Source organism: Mustela lutreola, chromosome 5, assembly GCF_030435805.1.
Source record: "Mustela lutreola isolate mMusLut2 chromosome 5, mMusLut2.pri, whole genome shotgun sequence".
NCBI lineage: Eukaryota > Metazoa > Chordata > Mammalia > Carnivora > Mustelidae > Mustela > Mustela lutreola.
The window spans coordinates 10,995,259-11,016,100 of record NC_081294.1 but is presented as its reverse complement, the minus strand read 5'-3'; the positions used below and the strand labels follow the sequence as shown (position 1 = coordinate 11,016,100).

The 20,842-nt window shown below is 39.6% G+C and overlaps 1 protein-coding gene across 1 annotated transcript in view; it reads left to right on the top strand.

Annotated features, from left to right (window-relative positions):
• The window catches only part of DNAH5 (dynein axonemal heavy chain 5), a 223,165-nt gene that overhangs the window by 149,330 nt on the left and 52,993 nt on the right, over positions 1-20,842 (top strand). Inside the window, exons 56-60 of the mRNA XM_059173668.1 lie at positions 9,133-9,364; positions 10,503-10,617; positions 10,877-11,053; positions 14,909-15,112; positions 20,571-20,750. Coding sequence (XP_059029651.1) covers positions 9,133-9,364; positions 10,503-10,617; positions 10,877-11,053; positions 14,909-15,112; positions 20,571-20,750 — 908 coding nt within the window. The remainder of the gene's footprint in view (positions 1-9,132; positions 9,365-10,502; positions 10,618-10,876; positions 11,054-14,908; positions 15,113-20,570; positions 20,751-20,842) is intronic.

The following is a 20,842-nucleotide window of genomic DNA, read 5'->3' as shown; positions in this document are numbered from 1 at the left end:
TTTGATTTCTATGTCTTTGTTTATTACTGAGCTCCAGGCTATTTCTGGAACCAGGCCCAGGGAGGGCAAGGCAGACTTCTTTCTTCACTCCAGTCTTCTTCCCAGGCGAGCTCATCCTTAGCCTCCTGGGTGATGGGCCCCACCAGCTTTTCTCTCCAGTCTGGCCTGTCTTTGGGCTTGAAATCTATGCACTTGGCTGGTCTTGCTAGATACATTCTCAGGGGGGTTTCACAGACTGCTTCTCCAAGTGCCTGACACCGAACTTCCTCTCCCCTGGTCCTTCGCCCAGGATCACGACATCATCCACTCAACTACACAATCAGAGCTTTGTCTTGAGCATCTGGGCCTCCTCCAGCTCTCAAGTCTGCTCGATCTCCAAGTCTCATCGACCCTATCTTTTAAATACTGGGGCATTGTCTCTAGTGCTTTCCTTCTTGCAGGCAGACTTCCTAGGCCAAGCTGTCATTGTCACTCACCTGGAAAACCTCAATAGCTCGGATGACCTCTCTTCCAGTTTCAGCTGTCTGCCAGCCAGCTCACACTGCTGACAGAAGAGTGATGAAAACACAAACACAACCACATTGCTTTCTACTTCTATGGCCATCTCTTGCTCCTGGGAAAAAGGCCATGGTCTCTAGCCTGGCCTTAAGGCTGGGAAGAGTGGCCCCGCTCACCTCCACCAGCTTCCCTTGACGATTTTTTACCCCTGCTCTGTTCTTCCTGATCATTGAACAGGCTGCGTTTTCTTCCCATGTGACGCCCTCCTCCTCCATCTGACTGGGACCCTCCTCCCTTTGTTTGGATGATCTTGGCTCAGCCAAATATCCCTTCCTCAGGGGAGCCATCCCGTTTCCCTCTCTTCTACAGAGCCTGTTTCCATGTTAACACTTTCTAGCACTCTGTGCTCTTCCTTCTGGGACTAACCACAGTTTACTGTCTATATACTTAGTTGTGTATATATTTGATTAATGCTGATTTGTCTGGCTCAACTAAAAGGTCCATGAGGTCAAGGACTACCTATTTTTCATTCACAATCGTGGCCGCTACCAGTGTCTGATGGTTGTAGTGTTGAATGAATGAGTCAGTCTGTTGAAATTCATTGTCCTTCTATAGTACGGCCATGACTTACTTCCAGTCTTCTCTAACCAAACATGAACCCTCCCTCTCTTTTCCCCCTAGATATACCTCCATCCCTTCTTCCCTCTTTCTCTTCCTCCCTTATTTTTTCTTTCTTCTTTTCTTTCTTTCTTCCTTTCTTTCTTTCTCTCTGTCTCTCCTTCCTTCCTTCCTTCCTTCCTTCCTTCTTTTAGAGAGAGAGAGAGAGAGGGAGCACACAGTGGGGAGGGGCAAAGGGGGAGAGAGAGAGAATCTTAAGCAGACTCCACTCCCACTGCAGAGCCTGACCAGGGTGGGATCTCACAACCCTGAGATCATGACCTGAGCTAACATCAAGAGTTGGGTTCTTAACTGACTGAGCTGCCCAGGTGACCCTGAATGCACTTAAATCATCCTCATCCTGCACATTAGCCCACTTAGATCAAGAATATTCTCTTCCATCTCCTTTGTTTATCTACATTCCAAAGCTTAATCAGAACTCATCACATCCTTCACGCTTTCTTTGTTTCCTTAGGAATATTTAGTTCCCCCCCACCGACACCTTCATGGACCTCCTGTATCTATAGTATTTTATATCGTGCATCTGGGTTTTGAAATGTTCTTAAACCTTTGATAACCTTTAATCTTTTGTGGTTATATCTCTAGTCTAGTCTGATAAATGTTTCCTGTGCTAGTTACAGTAGTGGGTGAAATAATTGTAAGATATAAAACATAGCTCCTTTATGCAAGAAATATAAAATCTATACATTTATACACCTAACATTAACCTGGAACCTGGCTAATGTTATTTTGAAAGAATACCATCTGTGGGTATTGGAAATACTTAATATACTTAGGGATTTAAGTGTTATTTATTCTTTTTGGAAAATTAGTAACAAGGTTTCTAGAACCAACCTTATTTAAGTTGTCTTCAGGATGCTGATTTTAAATTAAATTATTATATTCAGCCATATGAGTAAAGGAAATATACAATTTTGTTTGTGTTAGTATATTTAGATTCTACTGAATATTTCCCATACAAGTACTAAATTATTATAACTTTCTAAGATTAATAATATTAATTAATTTAGAATTTAAGATAGATTTTAGTTTTGTTTTTAAACCAGCTTATTAAGGTATGAATGATATACAAAATAGTATACATAATTAAAATACACAACTTGATGAGTTTTGAAGTAAGTGTGTACCCATGGGGCCCATGTTGTAATCTATGTCATAAACATATCCATCACCTCCAAAAGTTTCCTCCTGATTTCTTCAATTATTATTGTGATTATTTTGTGATAAGAACACAGCCTAAGATCTCTTATAGCTAATTTTAAGTTTACAAACAGTATTGTTAGCTATAGACATCTTGCTTTACACTAGACCTCTAGAACTTACTCATTTTGTATAACCAAAACACTGTATTTTTGACTTTTTGACTCGGAGGAGAGGGGAGTGGTACCTCCTTTCCTTACCTTACCCGTGGCAGTCAGAGGTCTACTTTCTGTTTCTATGAGTCTGACAATTTCAGATTTCTCCTATAAATAGTATCGTGTAGTATTTACCCTTCTGTGTCTTGCTTACTTCACTTTGCATAATGCTTTCCAGGTTCATCCTTGTTGCAAATGGCAGGATTTCCTTCTTTTTTTTTTTTTTTTAAAGCCAAATAATATTCCATTGCATGTATATCCAATTGTATATCAACAAACATTTAGGTTGTTCCCACATCTTGGCAACTGTAAATAATGCTGAAGTGAACTGGATAGTGCAGACATCTGTTTGAGATAGTGATATTATTTCCTTTGGTTACATGCCTGGAAGTGAGATTGTTGGATCCTATGGTAATTCTATTTTTTATTTTATTTTTTAATTTTAATTTTTTTTCAGATTTTATTTAGTTGTTTGGAGCAGGAAAGGGAGAGAGAGAGAGAGAGTGGGGACATGCATGGGAGCAGGGAGTGGGGCAGAGACAGAGGGAGAGGGAGGGAGAATTTCGAGCAGACTCCATGCTGAGCACAGAGCCCCACACAGGGCTTGATCCCACAACTGTGAGATCATGACCTGAACCAAAGTCAGGAGTTGGATGCTTAATTGACTGAGTCACCTGGGGTCCTACCTACCTTTTTTTTTTTTTTTTAAATATTTATTTATTTATTTGAGAGAGGATGGGGAGGAGCAGAGGGAGAGAGAAACTCAAGCAGACTCTGAGCTGAGTGGGGAGCCGATAGAGGGCTCAGTCTCATGACCCTGAGATCACGACTGGCGCCAAAACCAGGTTGGATGTTTAACCGGCTGCACCACCCAGTGCCCCTCTATTTTTAAGTTTTTGAGGAAGGTCCACACTGTTTTCCATGCGGCTTTACCAGCTTGCATTCCCACTAATAGTGTACCTGGGTTCCCTTTCCCCACATCCTTGCCAACACTTATCTTTTGGGTTTTTTGGTTTGTTTTTGATAACATTCATCCTGACTGGTGTGAGATGATATCTCACTGTAATTTTGAGTTGCATCTCCCCGGTAACTATTGATGTTAAGCACTTTTTCATATACCTGTTGGCCATTTGTATGTCTTCTCTGGAAAAATCTCTTTTCAATTCCTTTGCCCATTTTAATCAGGTTACCTTTTTTGTTATTGAGTTGTAGGAGTTCTTTATTTTGCATATTAACCCTTTATCAGAGGTATGGTTTGCAAATATTTTCTCTTGTTCCATAAATTATTTATTCATTTGTTAATTGTTTCCTTTGCCATGCAGAAGATTTTTTTAGTTTGGTGTAGTCCCATTTGTTTTTGTTTTTGTTACCTATGCTTTGGTGTCCAATCCAAAGTCATTGCCAAGATTGATGTCAGGGAGTGTTTACCTGTTGTATTTTTTTTCTGGGAGTTTTAAGGCTTCAGGTCTTATGTTTAGGTCGTTAACTGATTTTTGAGTTGACTTTTGTATAAATGAATTTGGACAAGAACCCAATTTCATTTTTTTTGTCTATAGATACCCAGGTGCCCCCGGCACCATTTATTTATTTATTTTTTAAAAGATTTTATTTATTTATTTGACAGAGAGATCACAGGTAGGCAGAGAGGCAGGTAGAGAGAGAGAGAGAGAAGAAGCAGGCTCCCTGCTGAGCAGAAAGCCCGATGCGATGCGGGGCTGGATCCCAGGACCCTGAGATCATGACCTGAGCTGAAGGCAGAGGCTTTAACCCACTGAGTCACCCAGGCGCCCCCCAGCACCATTTATTAAAGAGACTGTCCTTTCCCCATTGTATGTATTCTTGGCAGCCTTGTTACAAATCAGTTGCCCACATATATATGGGTTTATTTCATTTGTCTATAGGTCTATTTTTAATGCCAATATCATACTGTTTTGATTAGTAGAACCTTATAAGATATTTTGAAGTCAGGAAATGTGAAGCCTTCAGCTTTATTCTTGCTCAAAATTGCTTTGGCTATTTGGGGTTTTCTGTTGTTCCATATGAATTTTAGGATTGTTTTCTATATTTCTATAAAAAATGTCATTGGGGTTTTGATGGGGATTTTACTGAATCTGTAGATTGTTTTGGGCAGTATGGATATTTAAAAAATTATAATTCTAAATATGTGATATCTTTCCATATGTTTGTGTTTAATCTCTTTCATGAGTATTTTATTGTTCTAGTGTACAGGTCTTTCATCTTCTTTGGTGGAGTTTATTCCTATGTATTTTATTCTTTTTGATGCAATTCTAAACTAGATTGTTTTCTTAATTTCTTGTTTGAATTGTTGTTATTGTATAGAGTATTTTTTTCATTAAAAGATGCTAAGGGGGTGTCTGGGTGGCTCAGTCGGTTAAGAGTCTGCCTTTGGCTCAGGTCATGATCCCAGGCAACTGGGCTTCCTGCTAAGCAGGGAGTCTGCTTCTCACTCTGCCTCATGTCCGCTCACTTGTGCTTTCTCTCTCTCAAATAAATAAAATCTTAAAAAAAATAAAGATGCTCAGAAAGTTAATCGTAGATTTTGTAGTATTTAGTAACTAAAGTGCTGTTGGAAAAAATGTAAGGTTTTTATACATGTGAATTTAAATTGACTAAGTCTCTTGACGAAGCATTTTGTTTAATGTTTGTTTAATACACTTTGTTTAATGCTGTAAAATCATGTCTTTTCTAACACTTAATAATCTCCATTTTGGCAACCCTCCCCCTTTTTTTAAAGCTATATATGGAGTTGTTTTGAATTAATTATTTCTAAGTGTCTTATCTTCATTCCTGTCTTGTATTCCTTCTCCACCCCGCTTCTTTGTCCCTTCCTTGGTTACTTTTATGTTCATCCTCATTTCTTTTTTTTTTTTTAAAGATTTTATTTATTTATTTGACAGAAAAATCACAAGTAGGCAGAGAGGCAGGCAGGGGGTGGCGGGAAACAGGAAGCAGAGAACTGGATATGGGGCTCGATCCCAGGACACTGAGATCATGACCTGAGCTGAAGGCAGAGGCTTAACCCACTGAGCCACCCAGGTGCCTCATATTTTAGTCTTCATTTCTAAGCTGGTTTTGTCTTTTATTTTTTATTTCCTGAGTTCAATCGATTCTTTTTGCATTTCTTCTTGGTACATTATTTGGTCAGTTTCTTTTTAATTTTGAATTTCTTTTTTTTTTAAGATTTTATTTATTTGTCAGAGAGAGCACAAGCAGGGGGAGAGCAGGACCTTGGGATCGTTAACCTGAGCCAAAGCCAGACTCTTAATCGTCTGAGCCACCCCAGCATCCCTAATTTTGAATTTCTGATTTAAAGCAGTTTCTCCTCTTTCAGAGGCTTATTTGAGGATATTGGCATCAATTTGTAGTGTTGTATTACATTTTAATTTTTGGGGGAGGGAGGACTGAAGGGCAGAGGTTTCTATCAGCTGAGGCATTTTGATTCTCCTTTTGTATTTCATTTTTTATTAGGTTTTGTCTTTTAATTCCAGCATTGTTAAGATGATAGTCCTGTGTTTCTTAATGATATTCTGTGATTCTAATGCTACTACTAAATCCATAAACTTCATTTAGATTTCTCTAAGGGTAAAAGACAATTTTTAATGTTCTTCTAGATTACATTTTAAACCTGTCCATTGTTATGAAAATAGACCATCTTCACTTGAAGTCTCAAGCAAAATCAATAACACTTATATGGCATATTTTTTTGAAGGTAGGCCATTTAAATTATGTAAATAAAATGGCCCCCTTTGAAGATTACTACCTGATAAATAATATTCAAGATTTTGGTCTTATGAATTAGCCTCCCCTGCTTCTGTCCCTGCTAGCCACTAGCGAGAGAGCATAAAAGAGGCTAGGACACCTAATACACCCCTTAAAAAGTAACACTAACCACAATAGTACCAATGGTTTCCCAGAAAAATTAGCACATTTTATTTATGAAGCACAGTAGTCAATAAACGTTTTTGAACTTTTAATTGGCTGCAACTAAACATGTTTCCTTAGACTACATAGTTTGGTTCTCTTTAAATTTCTCTTTAAATTTCTGCATCAAGGTGACATGGACTTTGGAGCCCATCACCCTTGGGTTAGAATCGCACATCTGTCATCTGCAAGTAAACTTCTCTAAGCCTCATTATTCTTATCTACAAGAGGTACATATTAAAATTCATTACTTAGGGATGTTGCAAGGATTAACTGATACGGTTCTGTGATTTAGGATTTGCCAAGATTAGACTTGCTTACCCTCTGACTGTATCGGTTAAGATGTGTTTGGCTGTAAGAGAAAACCAGAGAAGTCATTGCTCAAACAAGTCCTTTTTTTTTTTTTTTTTTGGCCTCTCCCTTTTTCCTGCGACCAAGAGAATGCAGAGCTGTGCAGTCTAGGATGGTGCCTTTGGGGGACTCTTACTCCTTCCACCTCGCTGTCATCCTCGGGATGTGGCTCTTACTCCTACAGGCACAAAGTGGCTGCTGCGTCCCCGAGCATCATGTCTGTCAATGCCTCGTGAAGTTCGCCTTTTATTTCAGGACAACATTCTTCCTCCAGAACTTTTGTCTGCATGTCATTGGCCTGAACTGAGTCACCCCTACTTATAAGAGAGTCCGGGGAATTGAAGGATTTTAGTTGGGCAGATTGTTACCCTGAGCAAAAGAGAGATTCTTTTAGTAGCAAAGAGAGAAGATGGCTACTGGAAAGGCAACCAATGCGCCTTTTTCACTTTGTGACTTTAGTTCTTCTAATCTAAATGAAGTAGAAATCCGAGGACACCAAAATTCAGTGATGGAGCCCAGCATTCTCTTCTCTATCCCACTCATACCCTAGTTCATTCCCATCAGGTGATATGAACATATATGACCAAATATAACCCACACCAACCTCAAGCATCAGTCTGAAAGTGGGCCCCAAAACTGGCATTGCTGCTTTGGTGATTGGATAATGAAGATGACCTTGGAAGGGTTTTCTAAGGCCTCTTGCTTGAGTCTTAGCATGTGTGGGCCATTCTAAATGAAAGTCTGGAAGTCTGAAATCTGATTCTTTTCATAACCTTTCTTGCATCAGAGATTGGGGTCTTTGGAAAAATATACTTTGAATCCACCCTATTTTTATTCTCTTTGACTTTTTAGAGAGATAAAAAGAATACTTGCTATATAAAGAAATAAGTCACCATTCTTGATATCCTCTGTTCATATAAAAAGGAAAAAAAATCATTACATGGTAAAATCAAGGGGGGATTTCAGGAAGTGGGAACTTCTCCGAGGATACAGCATAATGCCGAGTAAAGCATTTAGTATCGTGTGTAGTACATGATGAATATTGCAACTGTTGGACTGAATACCTACAAAAATATCATCATAAGCAAGGATTGTTTCTATGTTTCCAGTGCCTAGACTTAAACCTCCTGGAATTTCAAATATTCTTTGTAGAGGCTGCTTAACTCATGAGAAAATATGACTTCTGAGTCTTGATTTATTGCCTTTCACTGTATATGGTAAACTATGTTTGTAACCAAGCTGGTAGAGGGTACCCATTATTTACATAGATGTAAATACTGCTCCATGATGACTGCATTAATAAATTAATTTAGCGAGTGATTACTGATCATTTTTTATATCTTTGCCAACTCTCACCTATCAGGTTTACTTGATTCCTTCTCTTTCCTTCCCTTTTTATTGGTCATCTTTCTATCTGCAACCCTTATGTACATTATTTAATACTCTAAGTACTTTTCAAGAAAATCCATAGGCAAATTTTTCCAAGCTATGTAAAGATGGTTATAATAATTCTTAACTGTGTCATGCATAACTTTTGTCAGTTCTTTAGGGTTGAGACCAAGCTTTGTACTAGAGTCTCACGTCATGGCCCATCACGGGGTGAGAGGGCAGCAGATGCTGATGTATACGAGGTGATTGATGAGCTCTGACTTTACGGCCTATTCCTATAATAGGAAATGCTGCCTTAGAATTGGTCCCATGATTGGTGCTGTTGGGAAGATAACGGTCTCCAACAGGAGGTTTTTACCCAAACAGTTTTAAAGGGCACTGTAAATTAGAATTGACTGCAGGTGGCTAGCTGCCACGTTTGAGAACAAGTTGGCCCAGGCATATAAAAATTTCGTGACAAACATTCCACATACCAAATGCAGTCCCGGCCTGGGGGAATTAAGGGTATGACAGGTTCTGCCTTTAAAAACAAATGAGTTTGTTAAATATGAGTAGCCAGTGGGCACTGATTTCTGAGTTATTTGTGCCCCTTGGCCCTTCTGTATAGAACAGTATAGAATAGTCTGGCCCCTGGGCAGAACCCGCAGCCAGAGAGAAGAGACTTCTTTGCATAAGTACCAGAAAACAAAGACCGATGGCAGGCTTGAGTGCCCTGATAGTTTTGTATATGAAAGGGAAAATAAAACTGTTGAAGTCGTAGGCCTGGGGCCAAAAATGTCAACAGATACCTACCTAGCTGGAGCTACTAAAATGGTCTGCAGTCCCGAGAAATGTCTAAATCTTTCAAGCATAATTAGTTAACTCTTAAAATGGTGATTCATGTTCATATTTCACACGTTGCCATCGTTATACTTTCTAGTGTCCGAACACTTCCTGTCCTCCTATGACATTGACTGCGGTTCGGAAACCAAGAAGGAGGTGGTCCAGTGCATGGGCTCCTTCCAGGATGGGGTAGCTGAGAAGTGTGTCGACTATTTCCAGAGATTCCGACGCTCTACTCATGTGACTCCCAAGTCGTACCTCTCCTTTATTCAGGGATATAAGTGCACATACAGAGAAAAGCATGTGGAAGTGCAGACTCTGGCCAATAGGTAAGTGTGAAGGTCAGATACAAGGTGATTTTACAACAGTGCCTCTCGACGGGCGGCACATTTGCTGCTAGTGAGCATTGTGCAATGACTAGAAGCATTTGTGTTTGTTACAGCTTAGGCAGTAGGGGCTGGAAGGGGTGCTACCGGCATCAAATGAGGGAGGTCAGGGACGTTCCTGAACATCCTGTGGTACGCAGGACAGCCCTCCACGGCAAAGAATCAGCCAGCCCCAAATGCCAATTGTGCTGAGGCCGAGACACCTGCTCCTCAGGCCTATTCAAAGGATTATTCCGTGATTGCTAGGAGCTTTATTCTTGCCCGGTGTTTATGTGGCCTACCAGTTTTTATAATACGGAGGGACATCTGGTAGCGATGCTTCCTGCCTCCCTCCTCTCGTCCTTCTCTTCCCATCCTTTGCGGTGTCTAGGATAGGAGAGTCTGACTGATGCTGACGTCCACTGCATATTCACTGCACTGCATACCCTACTTCACCGAAGCCTGTTCCAGGTCTCACTGCTCTGCCTGCTTTTTTCTGAACACTTCCAGCTTCTTCTGTGTGTGGCCAGGACCAGCCAGCGCTGCTCCGTAAGGCACCCCGGGTGGGAGATTGGACTGGCTGACTCTGAGAGCTCTGGTCTTTGAGGGACCATTATCTCAGGTCCAGACAGTGAGCAGTCCCTTCACAGGCTTGTTCCGATGACTTCAGATTGGTTTCTTCCTTGATCCCAAATCTTTCTTCTTTTAATTTAATTTGTCTTTTAAAAGTATATATAAAATTATTTATTTTCCTTCTTCTGTGATAGGGCTTCAGGCATTTGAAGTCTGTTGCCATTGAATTGAACTTCATTAAGCATGTATCCTTCATGATACAGCTTCTGGACCCATTCTTCATGTTCTGCAGGGTTGTAATGAGTTCATGCTCCCACACGCAGTCTATGAAAAAACATGCACATGGGCTCAGTCCAGCATCAACCCTGGGTGCATATTCTTTTTGTCAAGCCCTCTGGGATTTGTTACTTGCAGACACACTCATTCTTCAAATATGACCATTACTCTCCATATTAATGGATCCGTGCTTGGAAAATGTGGCCAAATATCACACATTTTTAACATGGCTTGCTTGGATGTTTAATCCTAGAATGAATACTGGATTGGAAAAGCTAAAAGAAGCCTCAGAGTCTGTTGCAGCCCTGAGCAAAGAACTGGAAGTGAAAGAAAAGGAGCTCCAAGTGGCCAATGAGAAAGCTGACACGGTGTGTGGGCCCTCCTGCTTGGACCATACTGCAAGGTGTATTACCAGGTTTACATTCCTGGTAATAAATTTTAACAATGTACACATCTTCACTACATTGTATCCACGAAAGGATACATTATTTCTAATAGAATACAGTACTCTTCATTTTCCATGAAATCTCCTAGAAGTGGACAAAATCAACAGATCAAGGGAAGGTGTATGTTTTCAGCTTGACAAGTTATGTTTGACAAGATTTGTTTTGTTTTATATTGAATTAGGTCTTAAAAGAAGTGACAATGAAGGCGCAGGCTGCCGAAAAGGTCAAGGCTGAGGTACAGAAAGTGAAGGACAAGGCCCAGGCAATTGTGGACGGCATCTCTAAAGATAAGGCCATTGCCGAAGAGAAACTGGAAGCGGCAAAACCAGCTTTAGAAGAGGCAGAAGCAGCCTTGCAGGTAAATCTGTGCCGGGTGGCCGATGTCACGTGTAGTGCCAGAGACGAGGGACGAGGTTGAAGAAAAGATGAGTAATAGCAAGGAAACGCTCGACGGCTTCAGACCTACTGGAACCATTCCAAGGAGTGTTTTCTGCAGGGAGGTGTTATTAGCCCTTTAGAGATTTTTCACTTGCTACTTCCCGTCTCATTTTCTTCACTCATGAATGCTGGGCAGCGTCCTACGTTGACGGTCAGGAGTCCGGGTTCTCATTTCCACTCTGTCAACGATAAGGCACACGGCGTCGGGAATGTCCCATGAAATTTCTAAGATAATGTTTCCCTCCTCATGCACTGAGGACACTGGAGCAGGTCTGTGAGATGCGGTGTGTCCTGAGTTTATCTGTGAATTATCAAATGCGGAACTGCTGATGTAAGGAGCTCATGAATGGCGGGTTTTGAACAGCCTCTGACAATTATTCAGCGCAATTGTGGGGCAAGAACAGAAATGGGGAAATTAGAGAAGGTTGGATTCTGAGAACATATGATAAGTTTGGTGAAATGGGCCACACCTTTTGGGGCTGGTTGAGTGTTGAAGACTCAATATAAGATTTCTTGGGACTCAATTTAAGATTGCTTTTACTTCAATCTTAATCCTCTGTGGCCCTCTGTTATTGGTTCCAGAAGACAGCTGGAGAGGTGAAGCCTGCTGCTCTGTCCACTGCTAATTCAGGTTCTAGAACCTCAACTGAGCATCTCTCATTACTTGATAATGTAATTTTTTAACCCCTTCCTGAAACACTTCTCAGTCTTTTTTTTTTTTTTTAAGATTTTATTTATTTATTTGACAGAGATCACAAGTAGGTAGAGAAGCAGACAGAGAGAGTGGGGAAAGCAGGCTCCCTGCTGAGCAGAGAGCCCGATGCGGGGCTTGATTCCAGGACCCTGAGATCATGACCCGAGTTGAAGGCAGAGGCTTTAACCCACTGAGCCACCCAGGTACCCCACTTCTCAGTCTTTTTGACCCAAGTTGAGTCTTTAAGTTTCCTGAACAATAGACAAATATGAATTTCTACTCTTTTGAGACAATGAAGCAATAGCCTTCTCCTGTATCTCTCCGACTTTCCACACTACTCTTACCGGGGTATGTCTTCACTTATTTTTCCTCTGTCCTCACGCTGGCTAAACTGGGCTTCTTGATCCCCGGAGCTCTGGGAGGTCTTTAGTCGCTCAGGTTGGTGGCCTCCTCATCTCCCCCTGACCCGTTTTTTAAGACCAGTTTATCGACATACAATTGGTGTGTAAAAAGCCGGACATGTATAGTGTATATACCTTGGGGAGTTTGGGAATAAGTGTGTACCTGTGAAACCATCCCCACCTTCAAATCCACTGGCAGGTCCACTACTTCCCAAAGTTTCCCCCGCTCCCTTTAATGTTGCTATTATTTTATGTGTCAAAGACATTTAGCATAATATCTAAAGTCTAGCCTCCGACAAATTTGAAATATATGATACAGTATGAACCACAGGCACTGTGCTCTGTAGTAGATATCCGGAGCTTTTTTATTTTGAATAACTGAGAATCTGTACCCTTTGACCATCAGCTTCCCTTTTCCTCTCCCCACTAGGCCCTGACCACTGCCATTCTGCTCTCTGCTTCTATGAATCTTGACTGTTTTATATTCCATATAAATGGGATCATACGGTATTTGTTTTTCTCTATTTGGTTTACCTTACTTGGCAAAATGGCCCCTAGGTCTATCCTTGTCTCAAATGGCAGGATTTTCTTTCCTTTCTTTCTTTCTTTCTTTTCTTTTTTTTTTTTAAGATTGAATATATTCCATTGTACATAGGCACTCACACACACACACATTGTGTATATATATGTGTCTCACATTTCTTTATCCACTCACCCACTGGTGGACCCTTAGCTTTCTTCTAGGTCTTGGTGCTTATAAATAATGTTGCAGTGAACATGGGAGTGCAGATATCTCTTCAAGATCCTGATCTCCATACACTCCCCTTTTTGGGGCCTCTTGGCTTCAGACCGAGAGTCTCTGATCAACAGACAGAATATATTGATAAAATGTAAAGAAATCTCCATACCTAATGACATCATAGAAACAGATCATATGGCCCTTAGATCATGCTTAAAGGTGTGCATTTTCCCAGGATTTAAAAAAAAACTTGTCATCCTTTTGATATTATAAAATATTTTCCTTCATCCTTCTAATTTCATATTCTCAACCACTAAGATACTCTGCATTATAAAATTAATTTTTAGTGCTGAAATGGGTGGAAACAGGGGTGACATGATGATGTGTATTGGAGAGATTTTCAACAATTTCCTTTATTGGTTCTGCCTCCATTTTATTGCTTTTTTGTGAGCTTTTGAAATCCTAAAATATGGTACTACCAACATATTCTAAGAAGTTCCAGACCCAGTCAAGCTAACTTTTTGGCATCAGGTCACATAAATCTGTACAACAAATAAGGTAATAGCAAAGATTGTTTCTCATCCTATCTCAAAGCTAGTCTGACTCCATGCAATCATACAAAATACCTCCAGATGTTAAATAACTATTATATTGCAAGGATATCTAGGAAATTCTGTGGCAATCATATTGCTTTGCCTGCAGAGTAAAAGCGGAATCCAATACTTAGCTGAAATAGGTTGGACTTTAGATATCCCTTTTCCTCCACCTCCTTTTACCTGGGCACCTAACATAATTGAGCTCAATTCTGTTTGAGAAGGCTCCCTTTTAAAGCTAAAGTAAAATAAGCATGTCCAGCTCCTACAGCTTACACAACGTTTATTCGACCCTGCTTTCTCCACTGGCTGCTGTATCTCTCTCCTTTCTTTTCTAGGCACACATCTCCTATCAATAGCTATCTGCCATTGCCAGCTCTTGAACACAAATTCCCCTTCACTTCCAGTCGTCTTGTGTTCACAAAAACTAATCCTGACACAAACATTTTCAAAGTAGTTACATTTCTAATTAACAAGTTCAGTGGTTTTCATCTTCATTATTTTTTCTTAATCCGCAGAGAAAAGATTAGTAGCTTTAATAAGAAGGTCATTGGTCACCTTCATTTGATGGTGGGTAGGCACACGCAAATAAGATCTGGAAGGAATGAGTGTACACTATTTGTCCTAGAAATAAGACTTTTTTAGATTCTCATAGTTCACATTTTTCCAATACTTATTCCATAAAGAGGCTAAGAGATAGAGCAGTTATTAACAATCACAATCATTCTATGTGACTATTAAATAATTTACTCTTTTAGAATCTCCATACTAGAAATGCGACAGGACTTTTCTGACTTAGTGAAATCGTATTGCTTCAGTTCCATAAGTTAAAGGTCATTTCCCAGCTCAGAAATCTCTAATTATTCAATCTGTCAGCCCCGGGGCTACCTGTGAGGGTTAGTCCACCGTGACAAGTCTGGGTTGCTAAAGAGAGAGGCAGATTCTTGACCTACATAACTAATGAGTAAAAAGCACAGCACCAGCCGGGAGTTTTCCTGGTTGAGAATTCCTCATAGCTCCGTAAGTGCTGAGTATTCTTTTTCTTTCAGATTATACTCATTTTTTTCTGACACAAAGTGGTGTGTGTAATTTTAGAGAAGTCACAGTTTCTTAGCTGCTCACCGACATTTCCCTCACTGTCTCTCCTCTTACTGCCAGTTGAATTGTAAAAGTTTGAACTTTTGGGGACATGGCATTTCTTGGGGATTAACTATGCATTTAAGCCTGATGACTTGGCATCTAACTCCAAAAATGCTTGCTTTCCTCCGCCCAAGTAGCATTTAAAGATGAAAAGTTGGTCCACGCTGTCTTATCTGAGGTGGGATGATGACCTCCTGTCGTTCCGCAGACCATCAAGCCTTCAGACATCGCCACTGTCCGCACGCTGGGCCGACCCCCTCACCTCATCATGAGGATCATGGACTGTGTGCTGCTCCTGTTTCAAAGGAAAGTCAATGCAGTGAAAATTGACCTGGAAAAAAGCTGTACAATTCCGTCATGGCAGGAATCTTTAAAACTCATGACGGCAGGAAACTTCTTACAGAACTTACAGGTTGGTAGTTCAGCGATGATGGGCTGAGTGAGACTTCATTAGAGTGTCTGAGTCCTTTAGTAGAACAAATTTCAGAAAAAATTTTACAGATTTTTACTTTTTTTTTTACTTTTACTAAAAAATTTACATATTTTTACTTACTCAGTTTTTTCCTATCTTTCTTGAGGTATAATGACATATAAAAGTTTACAATAGTGATCTACTAACTTATTTTACAAATGTATAAAACAAAGTTTCCAAACTTACATACACCAAGTTTCCCTGCGTGTCTGGTAGCCACCTTTGCCATCCAGACTGCTAATCCGCAGTCCTTATCTTTGATATAGCCGCTGGGTCGGCATTAGTGATTGGCTACCTCCAAAATTCTCTTAAAGAGTTGGAGAGAGAATATAGATTTACATAACATGTATAAAAATTTTCTGAATGGCAGGATTTCCTGGGTGGCTCAGTTGGTTAAGTGTCGGACTCTTGATTTCAGCTCAGGTCATGATCTGAGGGCTATGGAGCCTGCTTGGGATTCTCTCTCCTCCTTCCTCTGCCCCTCCCTCACCACCCCTCCTCACTCATGTGTTCTCTCTCACTCTCAAAAAAAAAAAAAAAAAAAAAAAAAAAGAGAGAGAGAAAAAATTCTCTATATAAAGGTGTACAACTTGATATTTGGAGATTTGTATATTGTGAAATCATTGCCAGCTAAGGTTTCTATGACCTCACGGTCGCCATTTTCTTATTTTGGGGTGAGAACACTTAGAAAATTTGGAGTATGCGATGTTGTTAACTGTATTCATATTGCCACGCATGAAGTCTCCAGGACTTACTCTTCTTGTAACTTGATACTTTCTAATCCCTTCACCAACATCTTCCCATTTCCCCTTCCCTCAGCATTGGCAACCACCATTTTACTCCCTCCTTCTAGGAGTTTGACTATTTTAGATTCTATATATAACTAAGACAGTGTAATATCTGTCTTTCTGTGTCTCGATTACTTTGTTTTGCATAATGTCCTCCACAAATGTCAGGATTTCCTTTTTCAAGCCTGAATAATATTCTACATACATATATTGAACACATAAATATTTTTTCAGAATAGAATTTTATCTTTCAAAACCAAGACTTTAAAGCTTTAAAAACAAGCATTAGAGCCTTGCCTGACAGATTTTAGGCATATTAAAGCATCATCAGTGATATATTTCAATAAAAGTTTAAAAAATCATATTAAGGGGTGCCTAGGTGGCTCAGTTGTTTAAGTGACTGACTTCAGCTCGGGTCATGATCCTAGAGTCCCGGGATCGAGTCCCACATTGGGCTCCCTGCTCTGCAGGGAGTCTGCTTCTCCCGCTGACCTCTCTCCTCTCATGCTCTCTTTCTCCTCATCCTCGTTCTCTCTCAAGTAAATAAAATCTTTAAAAAAAATCATATTAAGAAAGCAATGCATATGTGCATATGTTATATGCATATGGATACAAATGTATGCATATTTATATGTTGCAAGTCTCAATAGTGATTTTTGGGGGGTGATTTATACATTTTTAGTTTTAATATAGGATTTACATATGATAAAATGTACATATTTTAAGTATATGGATTAATAAATATTTATATATGTTTATACCTGTTAATGAGCCCTGAAATCAAGATTTGTATTTCCAGGCCCCAGAAATCTCTCTTGTGTCCCAAACCAGTCGGTAACTTCCCCTAAGATAACCATTATTCTGATCTTTATCCTGATAATTAATTTTGTTCATTTTGAAATTTATAGATATGATATCATGTCATATGACCTATTTTGTTTCGATATCTTTTATTCAACAAGTCTTTGAGATTCATTCTTATTTTGCAAGGATAATGTTTCATTCTTTTTTCATTGCTGTATGGCTGTTCAGTATCTGAAGCGGTAATATGGGGTAATTATTTAAAACAACTGTTTCTTGGAGAAAAAAGAAAAAAAAAGAGTAAAAAGTCTGATTTGTAGTGTTTGCTAATTTCCATGGTGTAAATATGCCCACAATGGCCAATTTCAAGCTACCAAAATGGTCTTGTTGAATGGAGAGCTGGGGAGAGGTACATAGTAGAATAGTAGCAATGTACCACAATATAGGTAAAATAGATATAAATGACATGAAAAAATAGGGGGTAAAATGCAGTTAAATGTTAGACAGTGATTACTTTGACTATGCATTATTTTTATTTTAAATGAAATTTGTTCAAGTGTAAGTATATACAATATATTTTTAATAACTGTTCTATTTAACACACAGTTTATAAAATTCCTGAGAATTTAGGAATGGTTCCTCATGAGTATGTATGAACCAGCACAGTGTGAAATGCTATCATATGTTTTAGTTTATTTTTCCATTGTACTGTTGATGCGTTTCTGGGTTGTTACTGGTTTGGGGCTACTATAAATAAAGCTACTATGAATATTGGCCTATAGGTCATTCATTGGGTGTATCTGCATTTCAATTAGCTTTGTACTCAGGAATGGAATTTCTGGGTCTTAGGTTATACATTCTTTAATCCTGTAAATTTTTTTGATTGAAGTATCGTTGACACATAATGTTAACATGAATTTCAGGTATACAAAATACTGATTGGACAACTCTGTATATTGTGGTATGCTCAGCACAGTGTAACTACCATTTGTATATGTTTAAGCAGCTTCATAGGTAGTGCCAAAGAATTTTCAAAAGTAGCTGTGTCAGTTTACAGATCTGTGAGCAGAGTTTAACTTCTTTTAAAAAAAATTTTTTTTGTTAAATTATATTTAGTTAATATATAGTATATTGTTAGTTTCAGGGGTAGAAGTCCATGCTTCATCAGTTTCACCTAATACCAGTCCTCATCACATCACGTGCCTTCCTTAATGTCCATCACCCAGTTCCCCCATCCCCCACGCCCCTTCAGCAACCTTCAGTTGTTTCCTAGAGTTAAGACTCTCTTATGATCTATCTCCTTCTCTGTTTTCATCTTATTTTATTTTCCTTCCCCTCCCCTATGTTCAGGTGTTTTGTTTCTTATATTCCACATATAAGTGAAATCATATGATTTTTGTCTTTCTCTGATTGCTTAGTGTAATACCTTCTAGTTTTACCCATATCATTTCAAATGGCAAAAATTCACTCTTTAAAAATTTTTTTAAAAAAAATTTTATTTATTTGAGAGAGAGCGAGCACAAACAGGGGAGAGGCAGAGATAGAGGGAGAGAGAAAGGGAGAAGCAGACTCTCCATTGATCAGGAAGCCTGATGGAGGGCTTGATCCCAGGCCCCTGCTGACATGAGCTGAAGGCAGACACTTACCGACTGAGCCACCCACTACCCCAAGATTTAGTTCTTTTCGATGGTTGAGTAATATTCCATTGTGTGTATATATATATACCACATCTTTATCTACTCATCTGTCAGCGGACATCTGGGCTCTTTCCATAGTTTGGCTATTGTGGCCATTGCTGCTATAAACATTGGGGTGCAGGTGCCCCTTAGAATCACTATATTTGTATCCTTTGGATAAATACCTAGTCATGCAATTGCTGGGTCATAGGGTAGCTCTATTTTTAACTTTTTGAGGAACCTCCATACTGTTTTCCAGAGTGGCTGTACCAGTTTGCATTTCTACCAGTGTAAGAGGGTTCCCCTTTCTCCACACCTCACCAACATCTGTTTGTTTCCTGACTTGTTGATTTTAGGAGATTCTAAGTTGTTCTACATCTTAACTATTTTTTGTTTTTCTCTATTCTGATGGGTTTGTAGTAATGTCTTATTATTGTGCATTTAGTTTGTGTTTCCCTGGGGAGTAATGACGTTGAGACTCTTTCATCAGTTCATGAGCCTTTTGGGAATTCTTCCCTTAAATGCCTGTTTAGGTCTCTTGTCCATTTAATTTTTTATTCATGGGTAGAATTACTTTCTATAAAACATGAGTAACCTGCAAATACCTTGTTGCACTTTCTCCCTTAGTTGTTCATTCTGTTAAGGGTGTCCTTTGATTCACAGACATTCTTAAGTTTAACATGATCCAGTTTTTCAGTTTTCCTTAATCGTGCTTTCTGTGTTGTGTTTGGGAAATCTTTGCCTCTAAGGAAGAATAAATGGTTCTGTGTTTTCTTCTAGAAGTTTTATTGTTTTATCTTTCATACTTGGATCTTGCCATAAGTACCTGGGAATACCAAAGTCACGCCTATTTCCCAAGCAATGACCTTAGCACTGCCTTTCACTCAGTTTCCAATGCCACATTGCCCAAGTGCCGTGTGGCTGGGCCGCCTTGTGAGGTACCTTCCAGCAGCCGTGGTGGTGAGCAGCTTATGAACTGGTGGCTGTGCAGGTCTTCCCCAGATAATTAAAATATGGGATGTCAGTAGCACCAAGAAGGAATAGCATGCTGTTTGTATGGAGGGAAGGTTGTGATGAACTCTGACTGAGGGAGCTAGGTGGCAGAGAAGACTTAAGAAGCTTTCACAGAAAAATATGACGATGGAATTGGACTGCACAGAGGATCCTGGCAGGTGACTCGAGACTCCTGGTCTATGTACCTGGTGGCAGGGCCCCTGGTCTTGGAAGTTCCCTTGCCATTTGCCATCACCACCACCCTTCCATGGCTCCCAAATATTCTTCTGGCTCTTCTTCTGGCTTCACTATTTCTCAAGTGTCATCAAAGAAACTTGTAGTGGAAGATGTCTGAATGAGAGTGTGGGTTGCACCCTACCTCATGGATGTTCTGTGAAAGCTTTTAGATCCAGTCTACCTGGAGAAGATCTAGTCATCTTCTTTGAGAGGCGCAAATACCTCTTGAGAAAGGTCCAGGTTCGTTGGTTGGACAGTTGTCTCTTGACGTAAGAAAGCATTCGTAATCCACTTCTGCTACTGTTTTTCAGTTTTATCGCTTCAGAAGATACCAGTTCTCCCACATTCTGGATAATTTTATGATTAAAAATTAATTCATTGCCCTCAAGACCTAATGTCCAGGTTGTTACTTTGTAATTCAGATGAGTTTAATAGAGTCTCTCTTTGAATGTATTAAGCATTTAGTTGCTGCTAAATGCTAAATAGATTTTATCCTTAGGCTGAGTATACCTGACTGTGTTAGTTTTCCATTATTGATTTTATGGGCCTACAATTCACCTATTTAGGATTAATGACATGAAAATGTTATTGCTTTGGAAATTTTAGTAACCATATTAGTATTCACCTAAATAATTTACTCTTTCCCTGGATCCCAGAACATTTACTGGGGCTTGGTATCTCTTGTTCACAGAAGCTAAAGTTTGCTCTGACTTCTTTGCTGTCACTGCCCACTTTTGTTTTCACTCTCAAGACTTTGGCCCCATATCCTGAGATATCAACAGAATATGATGTCATTCATCCTTTCCTGGTTGTTCAATAATTGCAGTTGCATTGTAAGCATCATGGGAGTATGACTTTATGGAAGTAGGTATTTTGACTTAATTTTACTCTTTTCTTTCATAGCAATTCCCCAAAGACACGATCAATGAAGAAGTGATAGAATTTCTGAATCCTTACTTTGAAATGACAGACTACAACATTGAAACTGCTAAGCGTGTGTGTGGGAACGTAGCTGGTCTCTGTTCCTGGACCAAAGCCATGGCTTCCTTCTTTTCTATCAACAGAGAAGTCTTGCCTCTGAAGGTGAGCCTCCTATGTAGAACCACATGTTACGTGCCTGTGAGAGCCCTTGAGGTCAGCTCGTCTTGTCTTTCCATGTAGCACAGGAGCCTTTG